General features: G+C 39.2%; 2 protein-coding genes across 14 annotated transcripts in view; both read left to right on the forward strand.

The window, feature by feature from the left end:
• Positions 1-19,391, forward strand: part of DSTN (destrin, actin depolymerizing factor) — a 1,228,633-nt gene that overhangs the window by 1,206,526 nt on the left and 2,716 nt on the right. For all 13 annotated transcript variants that reach the window (XM_050745396.1, XM_050745389.1, XM_050745397.1 and 10 more), the window contains 2 exons: positions 14,554-14,861; positions 18,404-18,480. In XM_050745396.1, coding sequence (XP_050601353.1) covers positions 14,554-14,861; positions 18,404-18,480 — 385 coding nt within the window. The remainder of the gene's footprint in view (positions 1-14,553; positions 14,862-18,403; positions 18,481-19,391) is intronic.
• Positions 15,082-19,391, forward strand: part of LOC126929204 (protein PET117 homolog, mitochondrial) — a 549,430-nt gene continuing 545,120 nt past the window's right edge. The window contains exon 1 of the mRNA XM_050745419.1: positions 15,082-15,085. The gene's annotated coding sequence lies outside the window, so the exon portion shown is untranslated. The remainder of the gene's footprint in view (positions 15,086-19,391) is intronic.

Raw genomic sequence — 19,391 nt, forward strand, 5'->3', positions numbered from 1 at the left:
GATACACGTTAAATTGTTAGGTTTGTTTTTAATTCGTAGTTTTGATTATCAGAGAACAAATGGAAATTACTGTTTCAAATCACTTTTAAGCTGTCTGGTTTCTTTATCCATAACATTCTGTTACCCAAAGATTTCAATAAAAATTGGCCACATTGGTAACTAGAAAGAGTAGAAGAAGCTGTAATCAGATTTTCTGGTTAATAATGTAAGAGTCTGATTAGTGCATAGAAGGCCTTATGTGTGTTGTTTTAATCAATCCTCTTGAGTTAGCAGTACGATAATTCACATTTTACAGATGATGAAGCTGAGGATTAAAGAAGTTAGCTAACTTGCCCAAGTTACAAGATTTTAGTAAGTCTGATTCAACCCTGTGTTACACTTTCTTCTCTGGTTAAAAAGGTCTTCTGAGGTTAAATGTTACAAATTCTGTTTTTGAGAAGAACACAGCCAGTTTAAAAATATATATATTCAGTATTTGACTTGCTCAGTTTTCCCTGTTAATTGTAAAATCAGAAATAGCCTTGTGTGTAGTATTGTTACATAAAATGAAGTTATCTTTATTGATCTTATGTAAACCTTGTATTTTAAATCCATTATTTCACTTCTTCCCAAATAACTAGGCTTTTGTTTCTCAAGGAATTAAAAAAAAAAAAAAAAAAAAAAAAACAAAAAAAAACTCTTGTTATGCCATCTGTAAGAATTAAGGTCTTTGCTTAAAGTCAAGCCCCCCCGCTTTTTTTTTTTTTGGAGACAAGGTCTTTCTCTGTTGCTCAGGCTGGAGTGCAGTGGTGTGATCTTGGCTCACTGCATTCTCCACCTCCTGGGCCCAAGTGATCCTCCCTCATCATCCTGAGTAGCTGGGACTACAGGCATGTGCTGCCACACCTGGCTAAGTCAAGCCCTCTTGTATGAAACTTTATGATGATCCTTCATTTTGGTTGTTTTGACTCTTTCCAAATTAACACTCAGAATAAGTACTTTTAAAAAAAAAAAAGTTTATCTGAATTTCTCCCAGGATTTCTTCCTTGCCCTCAGAAATAGTTAACCATAGTTAATTGTAGTAAACTAGAATTGAAGTCTTTACCCTTGGAGGCATTATTCTTTTTTTTTTTTCTTTTTTTTCCTCTTTGAGTGACTTTGATATTAGAGGCATTAGTCTGTCATTGTGTACGTGATAACTGAGTTTCCTGATGACAGCAGTCATCAATAAAGCTAAATAATACATTGTTTTCTGAGGCAGAAAACTATGAAATATGGTCAATAAATTTGTTTACTCCAGAGATACTACTTTGGTATTAAGAGAGTTAATTTTATGTGTTACTTTATATCAACTATTTAAAATAAAATTTGTAGCCACACTTGGTAGTGATTACCATACTACACAGTGCAGAAAAGGAACGTTTTCACCTTATGTCAAGTGCTGATTCACTGAGCACAAGACCAGTATATAATGTACTGTTCCCTACTTGCTTTTTTTCTCTTGCACAGTGTATGACCATACCCTCCTTTCCCCTCCAGCCATGTTTCGCCTTTAAATATTGAAGACCTCAAAATCATCTTTGGAGAAAGGCATAGGCCACAGACTGTTTCTGTGCTTCTGGGTTCTTTTCTTCTAGGCATGTCCTAAACCTTGGCAAAATAAATTTCTAACTTGATTGAGACCTGTCTCTGATACTTTTGGTTTACAGAATTCCCCTGTGTCCTGGAATGTTCCCTTGAGTTATCCCACCTTTCCAGACTTAACCAATGTACACTTTACATTTATTGATTGATGTCTGCTTGTAACTTCGGCCCCCCCTAAAATGTGTAAAGTCAGTCTGTCACACAGCCACCTTGGGCACATGTTCTCAGGACCGCCTAAGGCTATGTCATCAGCATGTCCTTAAGGCTGGCAAAATAAACTCTAAATTGAGGGGAATAAAAAGGAACATTTGGCCGGGCGCGGGTGACTCACACCTGTAATCCCAGCACTTTGGGAGGCCAAGCTGGGCAGATCACAAGGTCAGGAGATCGAGACCATCCTGGCTAACATGGTGAAACTCCATCTCTACTAAAAATACAAAAAAAAATTAGCCGGGCATGGTGGCGGGCACCTGTAGTCCCAGCTACTCGGGAGGCTGAGGCAGGAGAATGGCGTGAACCCAGTAGGCGGAGCTTGGAGTGAGCCGAGATCGTGCCACTGCATTCCAACCTGGGCGACAGAGCGGGACTCTGTCTCAAAAAAAAAAAAAAAAAAAAGGAACATTTGTATCATCACGGAAAGTTCTGTTTGACAGCAGGGCTCTCTAGAACAGTGGGACGAAGGATTTTAGTAAGTCATGACTTCGTGGTGGTGGTGGTGGTGGTGGGGAGAGTGTCTTAGCACTCATTTACATATGGTCACCTGTATCCTCTTTTTCAGTATGTTGACTAGTCCAGAACTACTATTTACCCTCTCCAGAAAATAAACTCCAGAATTGCAGAGGTAAGGGGCTGGCAGCAGGATGATGTTCAGGAGGGAGTCTAGGGATCTCAGTGCTTCTCAGACCAATTTCACTCTTCCTTATTTGAACTTCCATATTTTTTCTCCTTGTCCTGGTGGATTTATGTTCTTTTTCTTTTTAATCCCATTTTTATACTTTAAGTGGAGTTTTGGTAGGGAGATGTATATATTCAACCCCCAACCTTCCCTCCCCGCCTTGTTTTTTTTTTTTTTTTTTTTTTTTTTTTTTTTTTTTTGAGGCAGTCTTGCTTTGTTGCCCAGGCTGGAGTGCAGTGGCATGATCTCTGCTCACTGCAACCTTCGCCTCCCGGGTTCAAGTGATTCTCCTGCCTCAGCCTCCTGAGTAGCTGGGATTCCAGGCACATGCCACCATGCTCAGGTAATTTTTTAATTTTTAGTAGACACAGGGTTTTACCATGTTAGCCAGGCTGCTTTCCTGACCTCAAGTGATCTGCCCACCTCAGGCTCCCAAAGTTTTGGGATTATAGGCGTGAGCCGCAACCCCCAGCCCAGTTCCGCATCTTAATATAGGACCTGTGAGACCCTGAACACTTCTGTGAAGCAGAAATGTGCTGAAGAACTTGTCACTCTCATTTTATTTGTTGTCTCAGCATTATTGTTCCGAGGCATCAGTTATAGCAGCCAAAAGCCCAAATATTTTGTCATTAGCCATTTTGTTTCTGTTGGCCCTTGTGCAAGGCATGGTGTAAATAAAGTAGAATCGCGAACCCAGTTTTTAACTCCCCAACTCCTTTGAGAAGTTGGTAGAAGTAGGTAGATTGAGAAAGACGCTGATGACATTTTTGCCAGTTTGAAAATTTGTATTTGTCTGCAGTATCCTACATTCAAATATTTCATACTTTACCTTAGAAAAATAATTTTCTTAATTAATAATTTTCTGAGGTAGTTAAAAAGCTTTCATCCTGTTTTCTCTATTAATAATAAGGATCATGTGAAGTTTAGTTGACGTTAATTTTGTAGCCAAGGTCAGGTGTCTTACTTGAGTTTAGTAGTACGGAAAAAGACCACCATTTCTGATATTTTTTGGTTTAGGAGGGACTGCTGTAAGCCGTCATTGCATTTAGCTTTTGGACTGGTTCAGTTGTTTACAAAACTCAAATTAGAAAAATTTAATGCTCACGTTTCAAAGGTTACTATCCGTGTGCTAGAATTGAGAGAATTGTTTTTTTAAGTTGTGTTCTGTCGTTTGCAACTGTAAAATACCCAGTTTTCTATATTTTTTGTAACGTTTACTTCCCTCTGTGAGTAGTAACATTTTTAAAGAAGCTTACACTGAGTGATTCTTAAGTATACAGGCAGGGCCTCAGATGTATTGATTTAATCTCTGAATCATTATTTTACAAAAGCTGTGCCAGACGAGACTCAGACAGATTTGAGAACAAGTTAAAAACTGGTAGTCTAGCGAGATAAAATGCTGTGAACCATACTTTTAACAGCTACTTTTTGACATGGGGGTGGAGCTCTAAGAGCAACTGTTCTCCAGTGGTCACTGGAGAAACTGAAGTTGTGGATAACATATCTTTTTAAGGTAATCACAAAGCTCTTGTTATGATAGCAGTCTATTTTTACTCTCAAGATTTTCCTTCCCATTTGTGCAGCAAACTTGGTGCTATGTTCAGAGTATCCTTTAATGGTCTTTATTGTTAAAACTGTGTACTTGAATATCAGTACCTCTTAGAAAATTTTTTAAGTAAAAACAATTTGATTTTGCTTTTTAAAAAATAAAGTTTAGGTGTCTTGACAAATGAGCAATTAAATGTAATAACCTAACATTTTAGAGAAATACTAGGGTTTGGCATGGTGGCTCACACCTGTAATCCCAGCACTTTGGGAAGCTGAGGCAGGAGGATCACTTGAGGCCAGGAGTTCGAGACCAGCCTGAGCAACATAACGAGACCCTGTTTCTACAAAAAAAATTTAAAAATTAGCCAGGTGTGGTGGTGGTTGCTGGTAGTCCCAACTACTCTGGATGCTGAGGTAAGAGGATTGCTTGAGCCCAGGAGATTGAGGCTGCAGTGAGCCATGATTGTGTCTCTACACTCCAGCTAGGGCAACAGAGCAAGACCCTGTCCCTCAAAAAACAAACAACACAGAAATACTAAAAGAATGGGACTGATAGGAAAGGATCTTTTAGATAAAAAGATAGTGAATAGTGTAAAGCAGATAATTCTGTATATTAGTGTTACAGCCACTTTTGTTTTAAGATTCACCATGATGTTGCTTTGTGATAACAAATCATCCAAAATGAATACAAGAACTCTTAACTATTATCATAGATAAACTGTTATTTAGTATAATTGACTTTTTTTTGGCAATCCTGTATATTTTATTTTATTTGAAACACTGTTTCCAGAAAGGGCCCATAGGCTTTGCCAGGAGTCCATGGCACACCCAAAAAATGCTTTGACTTTGGGCCTACTAGTATCGGTAAAATACAATACTCTTATCACTACTGCTTCATTATAAAAATTATTCCTGTAGGCAAGGAAGCCTATATAGCAATGAGCTACAATTTTATTCTGTTTCATGAAATTTCAAAGCAATCTTAGTGATCATCACCTGAAGCTTAGTGTAAATACAGACTCTCAGACTCTACCCCCAGATATTCTGAGTCAGTCTTTAAAATCTGCAGGTGATTCCTATGCACATGAAAGTTAGATAATAACTGATCTAGTCCACTCCCCTAAGTACAGTTAAAGGAACAAATTTAATACAGAGATAGTGACTTGCCTAAGGTGACCACATAGCTAGTTAGTAGAGGAATGTGGATGGATTGTTACTCTCATGATTTTTGTGCTTTAAGATATCTTCTTCTGGTCTCTGCGATGTTAATGAATTGCAGTTACTTTAATCATTATCTTCTTTCCATCCTACTAATCTTTACCCCAGATTTTCAATACACCCACTAGAGGCAAAGACGTAACAGAGCTACTAGGTTATTGAGAGGAAATACACAGGCACTAGGAGAATGGAGTTTAGAAGAAGGTCAGAGCCCTGGGCAGTGTTGAGCTGGGCTTTAGGGTTCATATTCCGTGCTCTCTCAGTCTGCCTCATGGTTTTAGTTTTACTGTATAAAAATCATTTTCAAGAACCTAGGGACTGCAGCCAGGCATGGTGGCTCACGCCTATAATCCCAGCACTTTGGGAGGTCAAGGCAGGCAGATGACTTGAGCCCAGGAGTCCGAGACCAGTCTGGGCAACATGGCAAAACCTCGTCTTTATAAAAAATACAAAAATTAGCTGGGTGTGGTGGCATGTACCTCTAGTCCCAGCTACTTAGGAGGCTGAGGTGGGAGGATTGCTTGAGCCCAGGAGGTCAGGGCTGCAGTGAGCCATGATCACACCACTGCACTCCAGCCTGGGTGACACAGAGAGACCTTATCTCAAAAAAAAAAAAGAATCTAGGAACCAGTTATTTAATCTTTATTTCTTTTATCTCAGTGCTATTTCAAGGATGTGGTAAGTAAACCATAGTATAGTAAATTTAAGTATATTCACTAAATTTAACATATACTATACCTTGTGGGGTTTTTTATTATTTTTGCAGGCAAAATTTAGTATATAGTGTTACTAGTCATGAAGAGCCATACTACTCTAATATCAAAGCCACCACAGTGGAGAAATAAGGAAAGTGAGCATTTGGCATTATTAATTAGCCTCCTGATCACCATACCAACTCCTTCCTTTCCACCTCCCCTCTCCCAGTCCAGTGATTATCAGCTACAATTGATTGCACCTATGCAGTGTCAGCACCCATCACTTCCTCCTTAGTGCTGCTGCCACTACCCTAGCAAAGGCCTTTTGCACCTCTTGCCTTGCTTGCTGAATTAGCCTTTTAGCTGGAGTGCCTACTATAATTCTCTTCCTCTTCTTGTTCTCTTATGCACGACTTCATGTATTTTCCCAAAGCACAACCCTGTTCCTCTTACTCTTTTTAAAAATATCCAGTCTCCAAACCCCTGAACCTTCTGTTGGAGGCCTTTTCCATCTCAACCCGATGTGAGTCTCCAGTTTCCTTCTCCCTCATCTTCCTCTCATGTTGTATTTGCTGGGTTCTCTTTGTCAGGAGCAGTCTTTTCATCCTTTCAGTCCCATTGTTTTAGAATGCTTTTAAGTCAGCATGAAACTCTACCTGATGACCTGTCTTTCTGTTTAAGCTACTTTCTTTAAATTCCCTTCCACTGGAGTTTATCAAGGAATAATGTATATTCTGCCAAGTATTGAAGCTTTATATGTGCTGTCCTTATCTTCTCCATAAGTCAAACTAATGATTCATCTGACTCATCTTTGATTTTTTTTTCAAGGTAACACAATAATGAATAAGACAGACACGGTTTATCTTAAGGAACTTACAGTCTTTAAGAACTTGTAGCCTTCTTAAGGAGATGATACTAAGCAATTTTAAAGATAGAGCATTGAAGTGGTGGGAGGTGTTGTGTGGTAGAGATCCATGATCTTATGGGAGCATGTGATACTGGTTTTGATGCAGAAGACTTTTCTACATAGTGGGAATTGATCTGACTTCTAAAGAGTATTAGCCAAAGAACTGTAGGGAAGTGTTATCTAGGTAGGGTGTATTGTATGAGCAAAGGCCCTGAAGTGGGCGGGAGCATGGCAAATACAAATGACTGAAAGAAAGCCAGGGTAGTGAAATTGCAGAGTGTGTGGTCTATAAGATAAGGCTAACGAGGTAGGTACAGCCAGGTGGAGCATATTAAACATTAAATTGCAGAGTGTGTGGTCTATAAGAGAAGGCTAAAGAGGTAGGTACAGCCAGATGGAGCCCATTATTGGGCTGGGGATGGTGGCTCATACCTGTAATCTCAGCACTTTGGGAGGCCAAGGCAGGACGATAGTTTGAGGCCAGAAGTTTGAGACCAGCCTAGACAACATAGTGAGAACTTGTCTCTACAAAGAAATTTAAAAAATTAGCTGGGCATGGTTGCTTATGCTTATAGTCCCAGTCCTCAGGAAGCTGAGGTGGGAGGAGCACTTGAGCCCAGGCATGCGAGGCTGCAGTTTGCTATGATCATGCCGCTGCAGTCCAGCCTGGGTGACGAAGTGACACCCTATCTCAAAAAAAAAAAAAAAAATTGCTATTTTTTACCTTCAGATCCATGGAAAGCCACTGGACTGTTTTAAGTATGGTGATCAGATTCATGTTTATGTAGAGGATGAATTGGAGGGTAAAGGTGATGGGCAGTTGGTATGGGCAATCTTGTTGTATTAGAACTGCAATAACAAATTAAATTCAAAATCTCAGTGACTTAACACAGTAAAGATTTGTCTCTTGTCACACACAGTCCAGAAGGGTTGAGCAGCCTTCTTCCATTGTGAAGTATGCCTACCAAGGTCATCTTGGTGGGAGAAAGAAGAGCTTTAAGATCACTTTTTAAGTTTTATTTAATTTTTGATGTTTTAAAAATCATTTTATTGTGGTAGGATTCACATCTAAAAAGCTGTATGTATTTAGTATATTTAAAGATCACTTTTAAAGGACCAGGACTGGAAGTAGTTTACATAACTGGGCCCAGCTTGGCTGTGCAGAACTCGGTCGTATAGCCTACACAGCTTGCCAGGAAGGCTGGGGAATGCAGTCTTTCCTGTTCAGCCAAGAAGAGAAAACAGTATGATGTATACATATCCTAATCTATCTCCTCTACAGCCACTTGAGAAGTTACAGCAGGCTGCGTAAGAGGCAGTGGGAGCTTGGACTGAGGGTAAAATGAGATGAATGTCTCAGAGAAAGATGAAAATCCAAAGAGTAAGGGAATGGAGGAGTTGTTAAGAACGTCTCTTAGGCTTGGAGCCTTATGTGACTAGAAGGGTGGTGATAGCTACTGAGAAAGGAAGACTGGTTAGAAATGGACCAGCTTGCTTTTTATTTTAGACATGTTGTGCATCACATGCCTTTGAGACATAACAACTGGAGATGTGAGATAGGGAATTGAATGTAAAGACTAGAAGCTCAGAAGAGCAGAAGTCTGAACAACATGTCAGTTTTGGCTTAGATGATTGAAAGCTTGAGCTTGGGTAAAGTCTCTGAGGAAGAATGCAGAGTTCGTCCTTTCCTTCCATGTTGCCGTCAGCCTCTGCTTTCTGCCGCGTTGTCCTACCACCCCCACCCCTTCACCTCAGCTGATCTTTTGGAGGTCCCTAGAGCCCTTTTTCTTGTCCTTAGGTGGTTCCCTTTGGAACTCCCCGTTATAGCTATTCTGAATTGTTAGTAGTAGTAGATTGAAGGAGTGCCCTCAAACCCATCCTACTCCTGCGTTATACTTCATAGAGAAAATAGAATCTTTCAGACACAATTTTTGGCAGTATATCTTCCTTCCACCTCAAAACTGTCATTTTCTCTTCCTCCTTATTTCAGAGAAAAAAATGTGTATCTTTTTCTTAGACTGACTCTCCCATCTGTGCCGTGGATCTTAACCATTTCTTTAGATCTCTGACATTGTTAATTGTATGAATTAAGATTATCTCCTCTGGAATTGCTTGAACCCAGGAGGTGGAGGTTGCAGTGAGCCGAGATTGTACCACTGCACTCCAGCCTGGGTGACAGGAGCGAACCTCTATCTCAAAAAAAAAAAAAAAGTATCTCCTCTGGAACCAAATTGCCAGAGTTCAAATCCCAATTCTGCTATTGTTTCCTCTGTAACCCTGGGCAAGTTATTTATTTTTGCTATGCCTCAGTAGAAAAAATTGCATCTTTAAGATGCAGGCCAGGCGTGGTGGCTCACGCCTGTAATCCCAGCACTTTGGGAGGCTGAGGTGGGCGGATCACGAGGTCAGGAGATTGAGACACCATCCTGGCTAACATGGTGAAACCCCGTCTCTACTAAAGATACAAAAATTAGCCGGGCATGGTGGCGGGCGCCTGTAGTCCCAGCTGCTCGGGAGGCTGAGGCAGGAGAATGGCATGAACCTGGGAGGCGGAGCTTGCAGTGAGCTGAGATCGCGCCACTGCACTCCAGCCTGGGCGACAGAGCGAGACTCCATCTCATAAAAAAAAAAAAAAAAAAAAAAGATGCAAATAGTGATAGTGGCTGTCTCATAGAATTGTTTTGATTTAGAAGTATCTGGCAGTAGTAAGTACTCAGTGTTTTGTTTTGTTTTGGCGTCAAGTTCTTAAACATCTAGAACAGTTACATCGCCCCAATCATAAGACAACTTTCATCAAGTAGCATTCAGTCTTCCCTTTTTCCTTCATTGTTAACCATCTTATGTTTTCTGTCTTTACCTCTTCAATTCCCGATGGGTCCCCAGTCCATTATGGTTGACTTCTGTCCCATTTCTCCCATCGGTTGAAATGTTCAGAGACCCAATGGCCAAAGCCTGGAGGTGTGTTTTCATTCTCTCAAATACTGCAGAATTGGATGTTGATGACTTTCCTCCTTAAAACATTCTCCCTTGCTTCTAAGATGCTGCTTTCTTCCTCCTTACTTTTTCTTCTTAGTTTTCTGATTACCTCTTTTTAGTGTCCTTGATGGGTTTTTTTGTTTTTGTTTTTTTTAATTTTTACGTACTCAATGGTGAGAAACTAGATTTGCTGCTTAATATTTGTGACCCCCTGGTGTGGGCTAGTCCAAAATATGTATTAGGTGAAGCTTTCCAACGAAATCCATGCTCGTATTTCCACTGCTGTCTGGTCATCTCCACGTAGATGTCTTGCACAATCTTCAGAGTTGATGTGTCATACTGTGCCATATTTCCTTTTCTGTTCATATATCGCGGTCTAGTCACTAATTAAGAGAATCCCGGGGCTCGTCTGATACCACTCTTCTGTGTCTCATTCAGCTATATTGATTTGACTTTGACATGTCCTTGAATTTTTCTGTTTTTAACCTCACTGCTGTAGTTCAGCGCTTTCTTCTCTGAATATTTGTAATTGTCTCAAAATTGGTTTTCTGCTTTCAGTTTCTGTGCCAGTTTCTCCTTCACAGTATTCGGTGCTAATTTCCTCAAGCACAAGTGTCTAATGGTATAAGAAACCTCCACAGACGTCATTTCTGATAGAAAAAAAGACAAAATTCTTCCTTACTGAGGCTTTTAAGGAGCTTGTAAGTTACAGCCAGGTTTGGCTGAGATTTATCTGTTTTATAATTGCAGAATACACATTCACTTTGTTTTCAATTACTAGTAATCATTGATTTAATTTATAAATCAGAATTTAGAATGTTTGAGATGCTTGGATATTGACAGATGTATTCAAATATTGGTTGATTGAATATAAGGCTTTAAAGGTTGCCTTCATGCTTTTAGAAATTGCTTGTTGGGTCAAATGTGATTTCAACATTATGGACTAGGGAGTTGGAGGGATTGGGGTCTGTTTCTAGTTCTTCAATTTTTGTTTCTTTGAACATTTTATTCATCTGTTGCAAAATGAAGATTCTTAACTTGCTTAACATATGATACATTGTAAAGATCAGAAATATACTCTTAAAGCAGTAAAAGGTTTAAGAAAAGTGCTTTTTTAAAGTAGGAATGTGCTTAACATTGTGTAGTTATGAATTTTCTAGTCTTAATTTTCTGTTTCTGCCACTTTATTAGAGTGAATATTCATTTATGAACAGAAAATGTGGAGTAGATGGCATTGGAGTGTATTATTTAGAGATCTTTAATGAATGAGATGATGAAATGGCCCAGTTACCTTAATATTAAGTAAATGCTAGGATCTTAGTGTGTCTTTCTCCCAGAATTCTTGCACAGGCTTTAAAGTAACAACTTTATTTTTTATTTGTTTGTATAAATTTGTGAAGGTACAAGTGTAATTTTGCTACATGCATGGTGTAGTAGTGAAGCCGGATCTTTTAGGGTATCCATCACCCAAATAACATACATTCTACCCATTAATTAATTTCTCATCCCCCGGCTCTCCATTGTCTATTATTTCACACTCTGTCCATGTGTACACATTATTTATTTCCTATTTATAAGTGAGAATACGTGGTATTTGTTGTAACAACTTTATTGAGGTATAATTCACATACCACAAAGTATAGTTCAATTCAGTGGATTTTCAGTAGATTCACAAAGTACAGTTCAATTCAGTGGTTTTTCAGTATATTTACGGTTGTGTATGCATCACTCCTGTCAACTTCCAGAACATTTTCATTACTTCAAAAAGAAATCCCATATTCATTAGCAGTCACTCCCCATTCCCTTTTTTTCTCAACCCCTGGAAACCACTAGTCTACCTTCTGTCTATTGATTTTACCCAGTTTGAACATTGCATATAAATAGAATCATGCAATAGGTGCCTTTTCTGTCTGGCTTCTTTCACATAGCACAATGTTTGTCAAGGTTCATCCTTGTTGTAGCATGTATCGGTACCTCATTGTTTTAATGGCCAAGAAATACTCCATTGTGTGGATATACTACATCTTAAAAATCTGTTAATCACTAAGTGGACTTCAGGGTTGTTTTCACTTTTGGTCTATTTTGAATAATGCTACTATGAACATTTGTGTACAGGTGTTGGTGTGGACACATTTTCAATTCTCTTGTGTATATATACCTAAGAGTGGAATTCCTAGGTCAGGTGTTAACTTGATGTTTAACTTTTTGAGGAACTGCCAAACTGCGTGCCAAAGGAGCTGTACCGTTTTACAGTTCTACAGTGGCATATCAGGGTTTCAAGTTCTCCATGACCCCACAAACATTTGTTATTGTCCATCTTTTTTATTTTAGCCCTCCTAGTGGGTGACTCATTATGGTTTTGAAGTGAAGAGGTATCTCATTATGGTTTTGATTTGCTTTTCCCTAATCACTATTGATGTTAAGCATTTTTTCCATATCCTTGTTAACCATTTATACATCTTCTTTGGAGAACTGTCTATTTAAATCCTTTAACTGTTTTTCAATTGAAGTATTTGCCTTTTTTTATTATTGAGTTGTAAGGGTTCTTTATTCTGACAAGTTCCTTGTAGGATTTTCTGATGTTTTCTCTCATTCTGTTGGTTATCTTTATCTTATGTGCATTTTTATTTCTTAAATGATTTGACATTAATTTGGGTATCATTAATGTTTTTCCATTGTTTAGTATTTAAATTCTATTGCTTATGATTCATTTTTCCCTTTTTATTAAAAAAAATTTAGAGACGTGGTCTCCCTATGTTGCCCACACTGGTCTCAAACCCCTGAACTCAAGTGATCTTCTTGCCCTCTCCCTCTAAAGTGCTGAGACTACAGTCATAGCCACTAGACCCAGTCTAAAGATACTATTCTTGACTCAAAGCATGATTTTACCTAAGTTGACCATATGACCCGACAATTCCACTCCTAGTTTTCTACCCAAGAGAATTAAAAACATGTCCACACAAAACCTTGTACATGAGTGTTTGTAGCAGTGTTAATAGCCAAAAAGTGGAAACAACCCAAATGTCTGGCAACTGATGAATAGACAAGGAAAATGTGGGATATCCAAACAATGGAATATTATTCAACAGTAAAAAGAAAGAAAGTAACCAGGCGCTTTGTCATGCACCTGCAGTCCCAGCTATCTGAGAGGCCAAGGCAGGAGGACTGCCCAATTTTAGGAGTTCAAGGCTGTAGTGCGCTATGATCATGCCTGTCAGTAGCCACTAGGCTCCAGCCTGGGCAACACAACAAGATCCCATCTCTCATGCACCCTTTCCTGCATCAAGGCTGAACATTCCAGATACTTCACAGCTCCCACCTGCTTAGCCAGGGAGGGGCCTTGCTGAGGAGTCATTGGCACTCGGCTCTGCTCCTTCAGCTTCTTCACTGTCTCACAGTCACTCCACAGGTCCCTTTTGGTGCCTACCAGCATAGCAGATACATTGAGGCAGTGATGGGAGACCCTGGGTACCACTTATGCCTCACATTGGCATAAAAGGATGGGTTGCCAGTGGAAAAAAAAAAAATGACAAAGGTATTGGTCTGGGGACAGGAGAACATTTGCAGTTGGTCATATTCCTCCTCTTGGCCCGTGGTGTCCCACAGGTTCAGGCTGATGATTTGGGCATCCACAGATGTCTGGGTGCAATAGTTGTCAAAGACATTGGGGATATACTCCTTAGGAAAGTCGTTTGTTGTATAACTGATGGGGAGGCAGGCTTTGCCTACAGCCACATCTCCTACAATCACACATTTGATCGTCTGCGTTCTTCCCTTAGTCTGATCATCCTCCAGTGCTGTTCAACCATGACTGGCAGAGCCTCCTGGGCATCTCTTGTTGGGCTTTATAATTCTTGCTTTAGAAAAGCTAACATGCAAAACAAAGTAGTTAATGAAGCATTAAAAATTATGGATATAGTAAAGTTAATGTAAATAGCAAATTCCTCAAGATGAAAAAATTAAAAACTGGTTTAAGGTCTTGTGCTATCAAAATCTTGTTTAACTATGCTTTGTCCCAGAATAGCAAGTATAACATAGTGAAAGGTTATTTTTCTGGTCAGTATAATCCCGAATTAAGCTACCCTCTTTATTATAGCAGTAGACATTTTCTTATTTATTCTAATCTTAGTTTAAAATTTGGAATTTTTAAGTGAAATTTTAATGGCAGGTGACTAATACTGAATATTGATCACATAATTTTGAAATGTGAGTAGAGCAAAGACCTCTTAATCTTTTTTTTAGTTAGGGAAAGAGATGCTGTAGGGATGAAAATTTCCCAATCTAGCAGCTATGACCGGCTACTGTGTATTACGAAAGGAATTTTAGGTGTCCTCAGCATACAGACTGGGAAGATGATCTGCCTGTGGTCAAGGCTCTAAGCAACCTGTATAAGAAGAAAATAACCCAGCACCTTAGGAAACACTTCTTTTAAAATTCTAGGGTAGGAGAGGCTGCTATAGTTGAATGTTTCTTTACCCCTGTGCGGTAATGATGAATGGCATATATTTGTGATCTTTTAAAAAGTTTGATGTCTGAAATTAGTAGTGATTACAGCTCAAATTTCTAGTTTTTTAATTAGATGATATACCTGTAAAATGTTAAATATATGCCAATCTATAAGCAGAATTTAGTGTTTTACGTTTGGCACATAAAAATTGTAAGTCTTTTTCTCATGTATTTTCTCATCATAGGCCTCAGGAGTGCAAGTAGCTGATGAAGTATGTCGCATTTTTTATGACATGAAAGTTCGTAAATGTTCCACACCAGAAGAAATCAAGAAAAGAAAGAAGGCTGTCATTTTTTGTCTCAGTGCAGACAAAAAGTGCATCATTGTAGAAGAAGGCAAAGAGATCTTGGTTGGAGATGTTGGTGTAACCATAACTGATCCTTTCAAGCATTTCGTGGGAATGCTTCCTGAAAAAGATTGTCGCTATGCTTTGTATGATGCAAGCTTTGAAACAAAAGAATCCAGAAAAGAAGAGTTGATGTTTTTTTTGTGGTAAGCATGTTAGAAATACTGAGCCTCTGTAAAACTTATTTTGTTAGCACTTGGAAAACCAGTTCCAGCACCAAAGTAATTTTTATTCAAACTCTTTGCAGTTGGTATTTTTTATTTATAGGTTTCATAATGTTACCAGGGCTGATGTTTATGGGACCAAAACTAAATTTTGACTGTTTTCTGTCTACTTGCTATATGACTTTTAGTAATTGATTGTGGGGGGGGTGTGTGTGTGTGTGTGTGTGTGTGTGTGTGATGGGGAAAGGACAGGAGGCATCCTCTAAATGTACTGCTTTTATAAGCTAAAATTTCCTACTTCTTTTAACTTTCTTACTATAAGCCAAACCCCTACTTTTCCAACGAGCTGTGCCAGGAACCAGCCTTCTGCTCTTTTAAATATATACCCTTTCCTTGTGCCTCTGTGGCCTGCTACTTTTGAAGAAGTTGGTACCATTCCCTCCCTGCTATAATTCACTCTACATTTGTCCTGTTTCGTAGCGCAGTCACTAGCCACATGTGGCTATTTAAATTATTTAAAATTAAAAATTCAGTTTGTTAGCTGAATGAATTACCACATTTCAGATGCTCAGTAGCCACATCTGACTGGTGGCCACCTTATTGAGTAGCACAGATACAGAACATTTCCATCACTGCAGAAAACTGTTGGTCAGTGTTACTCTAGATAGTGAAACAGTGCTATAAAGTTATTTTTATGGCCTTTTTCTTGAAATGTTGTTTAATTATTCTGGTCTTTTCAGGTAAGTCAGTATTTGAGATGCAGCTTTAGAAAAAGTTACACCTGGATCTCTCATTTATTGAATATTATACTACATTCCTTGATATGGCCAGGAATACAATTCTTTAGTTTCCAAGGGGAGGGAGAAATGGTAACACCACCTGATTTTTTTTTTTTTTTTTTTTTTTTTTTTTTTTTTAGAGGGGCAAGGATTCTCTTGATACTTTGGCCTGAGTCGGGGCAAGGCAGGGAGGGACTTAGCTTTTAGCTGTGTGCCATCAATAGTTTGGAGTGTAAGGGATATGGGAGTAGGAGATGCAGAGGATTGAGGTTTAAAAAGGAAGATACTCGAGGTCACACCTCACTTCTATTTCAGTAAGCTTTTACTGCACTTGATTAAACTAAGTTGCTGTGAGGAATGCAAATATGAGGTCAGGGTGTACGTATTCAGGCAGCTTAGAGTCCATTGAAGCGGGTACGTAAGACTGAAAATTAACAAAGATTTGAATGAAGGTGCGTTTATTGAACTTTTATTTCTACTACATGCCAGCTGTTTGGGCCTGGGAAAACAGCTGTGAAGTTGTTAAGTCCCTGCTCTTCTGGCATTCACAGCTGAGTGGCAGATAGGCCAGCTAATGGTTTAGGCTTTTAAGTTGGTCAGTATTTCCTTAATTTACAGGTATTTTTTCTGCTTTTTATGTATTTTGTAATTATGAAATTTATACATTCTTATTTTTTAAAATTTGGAAAATAATAGAAGAAAAGGAAATTTAGTGATAGTGCAATGGTTCATTTTGCACTATTAAGAAAAGGTAGAAACTTATTAAAGCCATTTTCTATAACAAACTCCACCCAAGGAGCAGCTCTTCAAGTAGTTTAACAATTTGGTTAGAATAAAATCAGAACAGCTGATGCTTTTTTATGTTTCTGACCTATTTTCATAAGAAAAGTACCCACTTTGCCGGGCGCAGTGGCTCATGCCTGTAATCCCAGCACTTTGGGAGGCAGAGGCGGGAGGATAACGAGGTCAAGAGATCGAGACCATCCTGGCCAACCAACGTGGTGAAACCCCATCTCTACTAAAAATACAAAATTAACTGGGTGTAGTGGCACACGCCTGTAGTCCCAGCTACTTGGGAGGCTGAGGCAGGAGAATCGCTTGAACCTGGGAGGCGGAGCTTGCAGTGAGCAGAGATCGTGCCACACACTCCAGCCTGGGCGAAAGAGCAAGACTCCGTCTCAAAAAAAAAAGTACCCACTCTGTAGCTCAAACATCTGCCAGTCCTGAGGTTATGATGACTTTGCCTCCTTCAGTGGACCTTAGGATTGGGAGGAATAAGCCTCTGAGAGACAGACTGCCCATTTCCTTTTTCCCAAGAATAGAATCTCTGCTCACTAGGGTAAGGGGTACACTAGGTGAGGTCCACATGCCAGTGCGCATGACTGTTGAATGTCCTCGAAGTGTGGCAGCTAAATGGAATTATGAAATGCTCAGAAGTATTTAGCTATACAGTAATATCTCAATGACCTCCAGGAGGCTCTTCAAAACCGCAACTTTAAGCAAAGCAACATACACCAGGTCCTCAAATGGCATCATTTCCTTCAATGTAGTTTTGTTATAACATTGAGAAAAAAATTACTGGTTTTGGTATATTTCATTTTGTTTTAAGTCACAGGCTCCAAGAACCGATTGGCAATGTTAAGTGTGGACTTACTGTACTGCATCTTCTCTATGATATTTTAGCATTGTGGCATGGAGGTGGGCTTGTGGGTTGGCGTACAGAGGAAAAAAGGACTCACGTGCAAGCAGTCTGAGTGGGACAAGGGTTTCTGTCCATTACTAGTCATTCTTCAGTGTTCCTGCTGAAGGTGTTGTGATACATATGCTGTTCTTCCAACACGCTTCCATTCAAGAGGGAGAACGTGCTCAAATTTTATAAATACAAGATAGTAATAATATTGACAAGACATAATTATTGGTGAGTTGCCATTTAGAAATCTTTGTGAAAGCTGTATTTAGAATCATGAGATTATACTAGGGGATTTAATATTTTTTTCAAGAGAATTATTGAAACGTGGACTCCCAGATAATTAAACATGTATTGTTATGTTAGACTAAGAAAACAAGTACCTGTGGGATCAAAACCTGCTATTGGAATAGATGAAGGGACTGGGGAAGTCTAAGAAAAGGACTTTTATTTGTAATTTATTCTTTTTTTTTTTCCCCCTTTTTTTTGATTTATTCTTTTTTAGAAAACGATCTGAAGCAAAGGTGCCAAAATATTAGCATTTAATTCTGGGTCACACGTACTTACAGATTATTCTGTAATTCTGGGTCACACGTACTTACAGATTATTATCTGTACTTTTCTGTATTTTAAAACTTTTTTCCAACAAGAAAAACTGTCAAAAACCTTGTGTAAATATTAGCCTGAATCCAATCCTTTATTAATAATAAATGAACAGAAATATTCTGAAGAAAAAGAATTGAGTTATACAGTGCAGTACTCAGTGTTGGTTCTTTCATTATGGCCACTGTGATCTGATTTTTAATTGGTGGTTGTCTTTTGCCACCAGTGGTTCTCTTCTTTTTTCCCACCCTGGTCAACCTGAGTAATTCTACTTACGCCTATCTGTAGCATTTCCTCTCTGAGCTGCCGGGGAGGTAGAACAAATGTGCAGTTAAGAAAAAATATCTCAGGAGAGTCTGAGGATTCTCCCCTTGACACTGAAGCAAATGTTTGACAAGATGCAAGTTGTACTTTCTCTAAACCACTTTTTTCATTTTTGGCATCTTTCTATCTAGGGCACCAGAACTAGCACCTCTGAAAAGTAAAATGATCTATGCAAGCTCCAAGGATGCAATTAAAAAGAAATTTCAAGGTATGTTCTAGATTACCTCTGAATATGTAGAGGTATGGTGAACACCCAGAATGGGGCAGCACCTTTTCTGAGAAGCACCTTATTTTTTTGCAGAGCTTCAGGCACAAGGGAGAAGTGTTACTTGTTTTGAGAAAAGCAGAAGATTGAACTTGGCTTTCCATGTATCTTCTGCTTTGTGCTGGTTGCTCTGAGTCTTCCCAGCCTGTGTTTAATAACTCTACCCTTGATGTTGTCTGTATATATCGTTTATTCAGGCTGGTTTTAAACTAGTTTGAGGTGCTGCTGGTTTTCTCATGTAGGAGGTGGAGACTGATTGTTTAACATTGGACATAATAGTAAATTTGCTCTTGCCTTTGAATGTAGTTGTTATAATAAAGTTGCAAAAGGGAGATGTACCTAAATGAGAAAGGATACTCTTTTCTCCAGCTTTACTGTTGAATGGCATGATTTTAGGTAATTGATTCATCTGTGTCCCAAGGAAAGTGCACCCACTCCTGAGCTGGTCAGTTCTATTTGACTTGCCACTGGGTGACTGGGATCCTGATGAGATGGCCTGGCCAGACTTCAGCCAGGAGAAAATGTTGGTATGATGGAAAGAACATGCATGGGGCAAGTGCCCAAAGGCCTGCACTGAGGGCGAAGCCTGTCTAACTGCTGTGTGGCCTTGGCCAGAACTGCTTAACCTCCATGGGCCTTGATTCTCTCAGCTGTAGAAGGGGAGACTTGGTCTCATGTGTGAGTTTTAGTTTAAGAGTTTGCCCTGCCACCTTCCTGCCATGGCTATTTCCAAACAGCTGAGTGAGCCAAGGTCACAAGGGCTTGGCCTGATGTTGATTTTGTTTTGTTTGTTTTACTGTCACTGGTTTTTATATTCTCATGGTAGAACAGGTTTGCCCTAGCCTGTTTTTAGT

Source organism: Macaca thibetana, chromosome 10, assembly GCF_024542745.1.
Source record: "Macaca thibetana thibetana isolate TM-01 chromosome 10, ASM2454274v1, whole genome shotgun sequence".
Taxonomy (NCBI): domain Eukaryota; kingdom Metazoa; phylum Chordata; class Mammalia; order Primates; family Cercopithecidae; genus Macaca; species Macaca thibetana.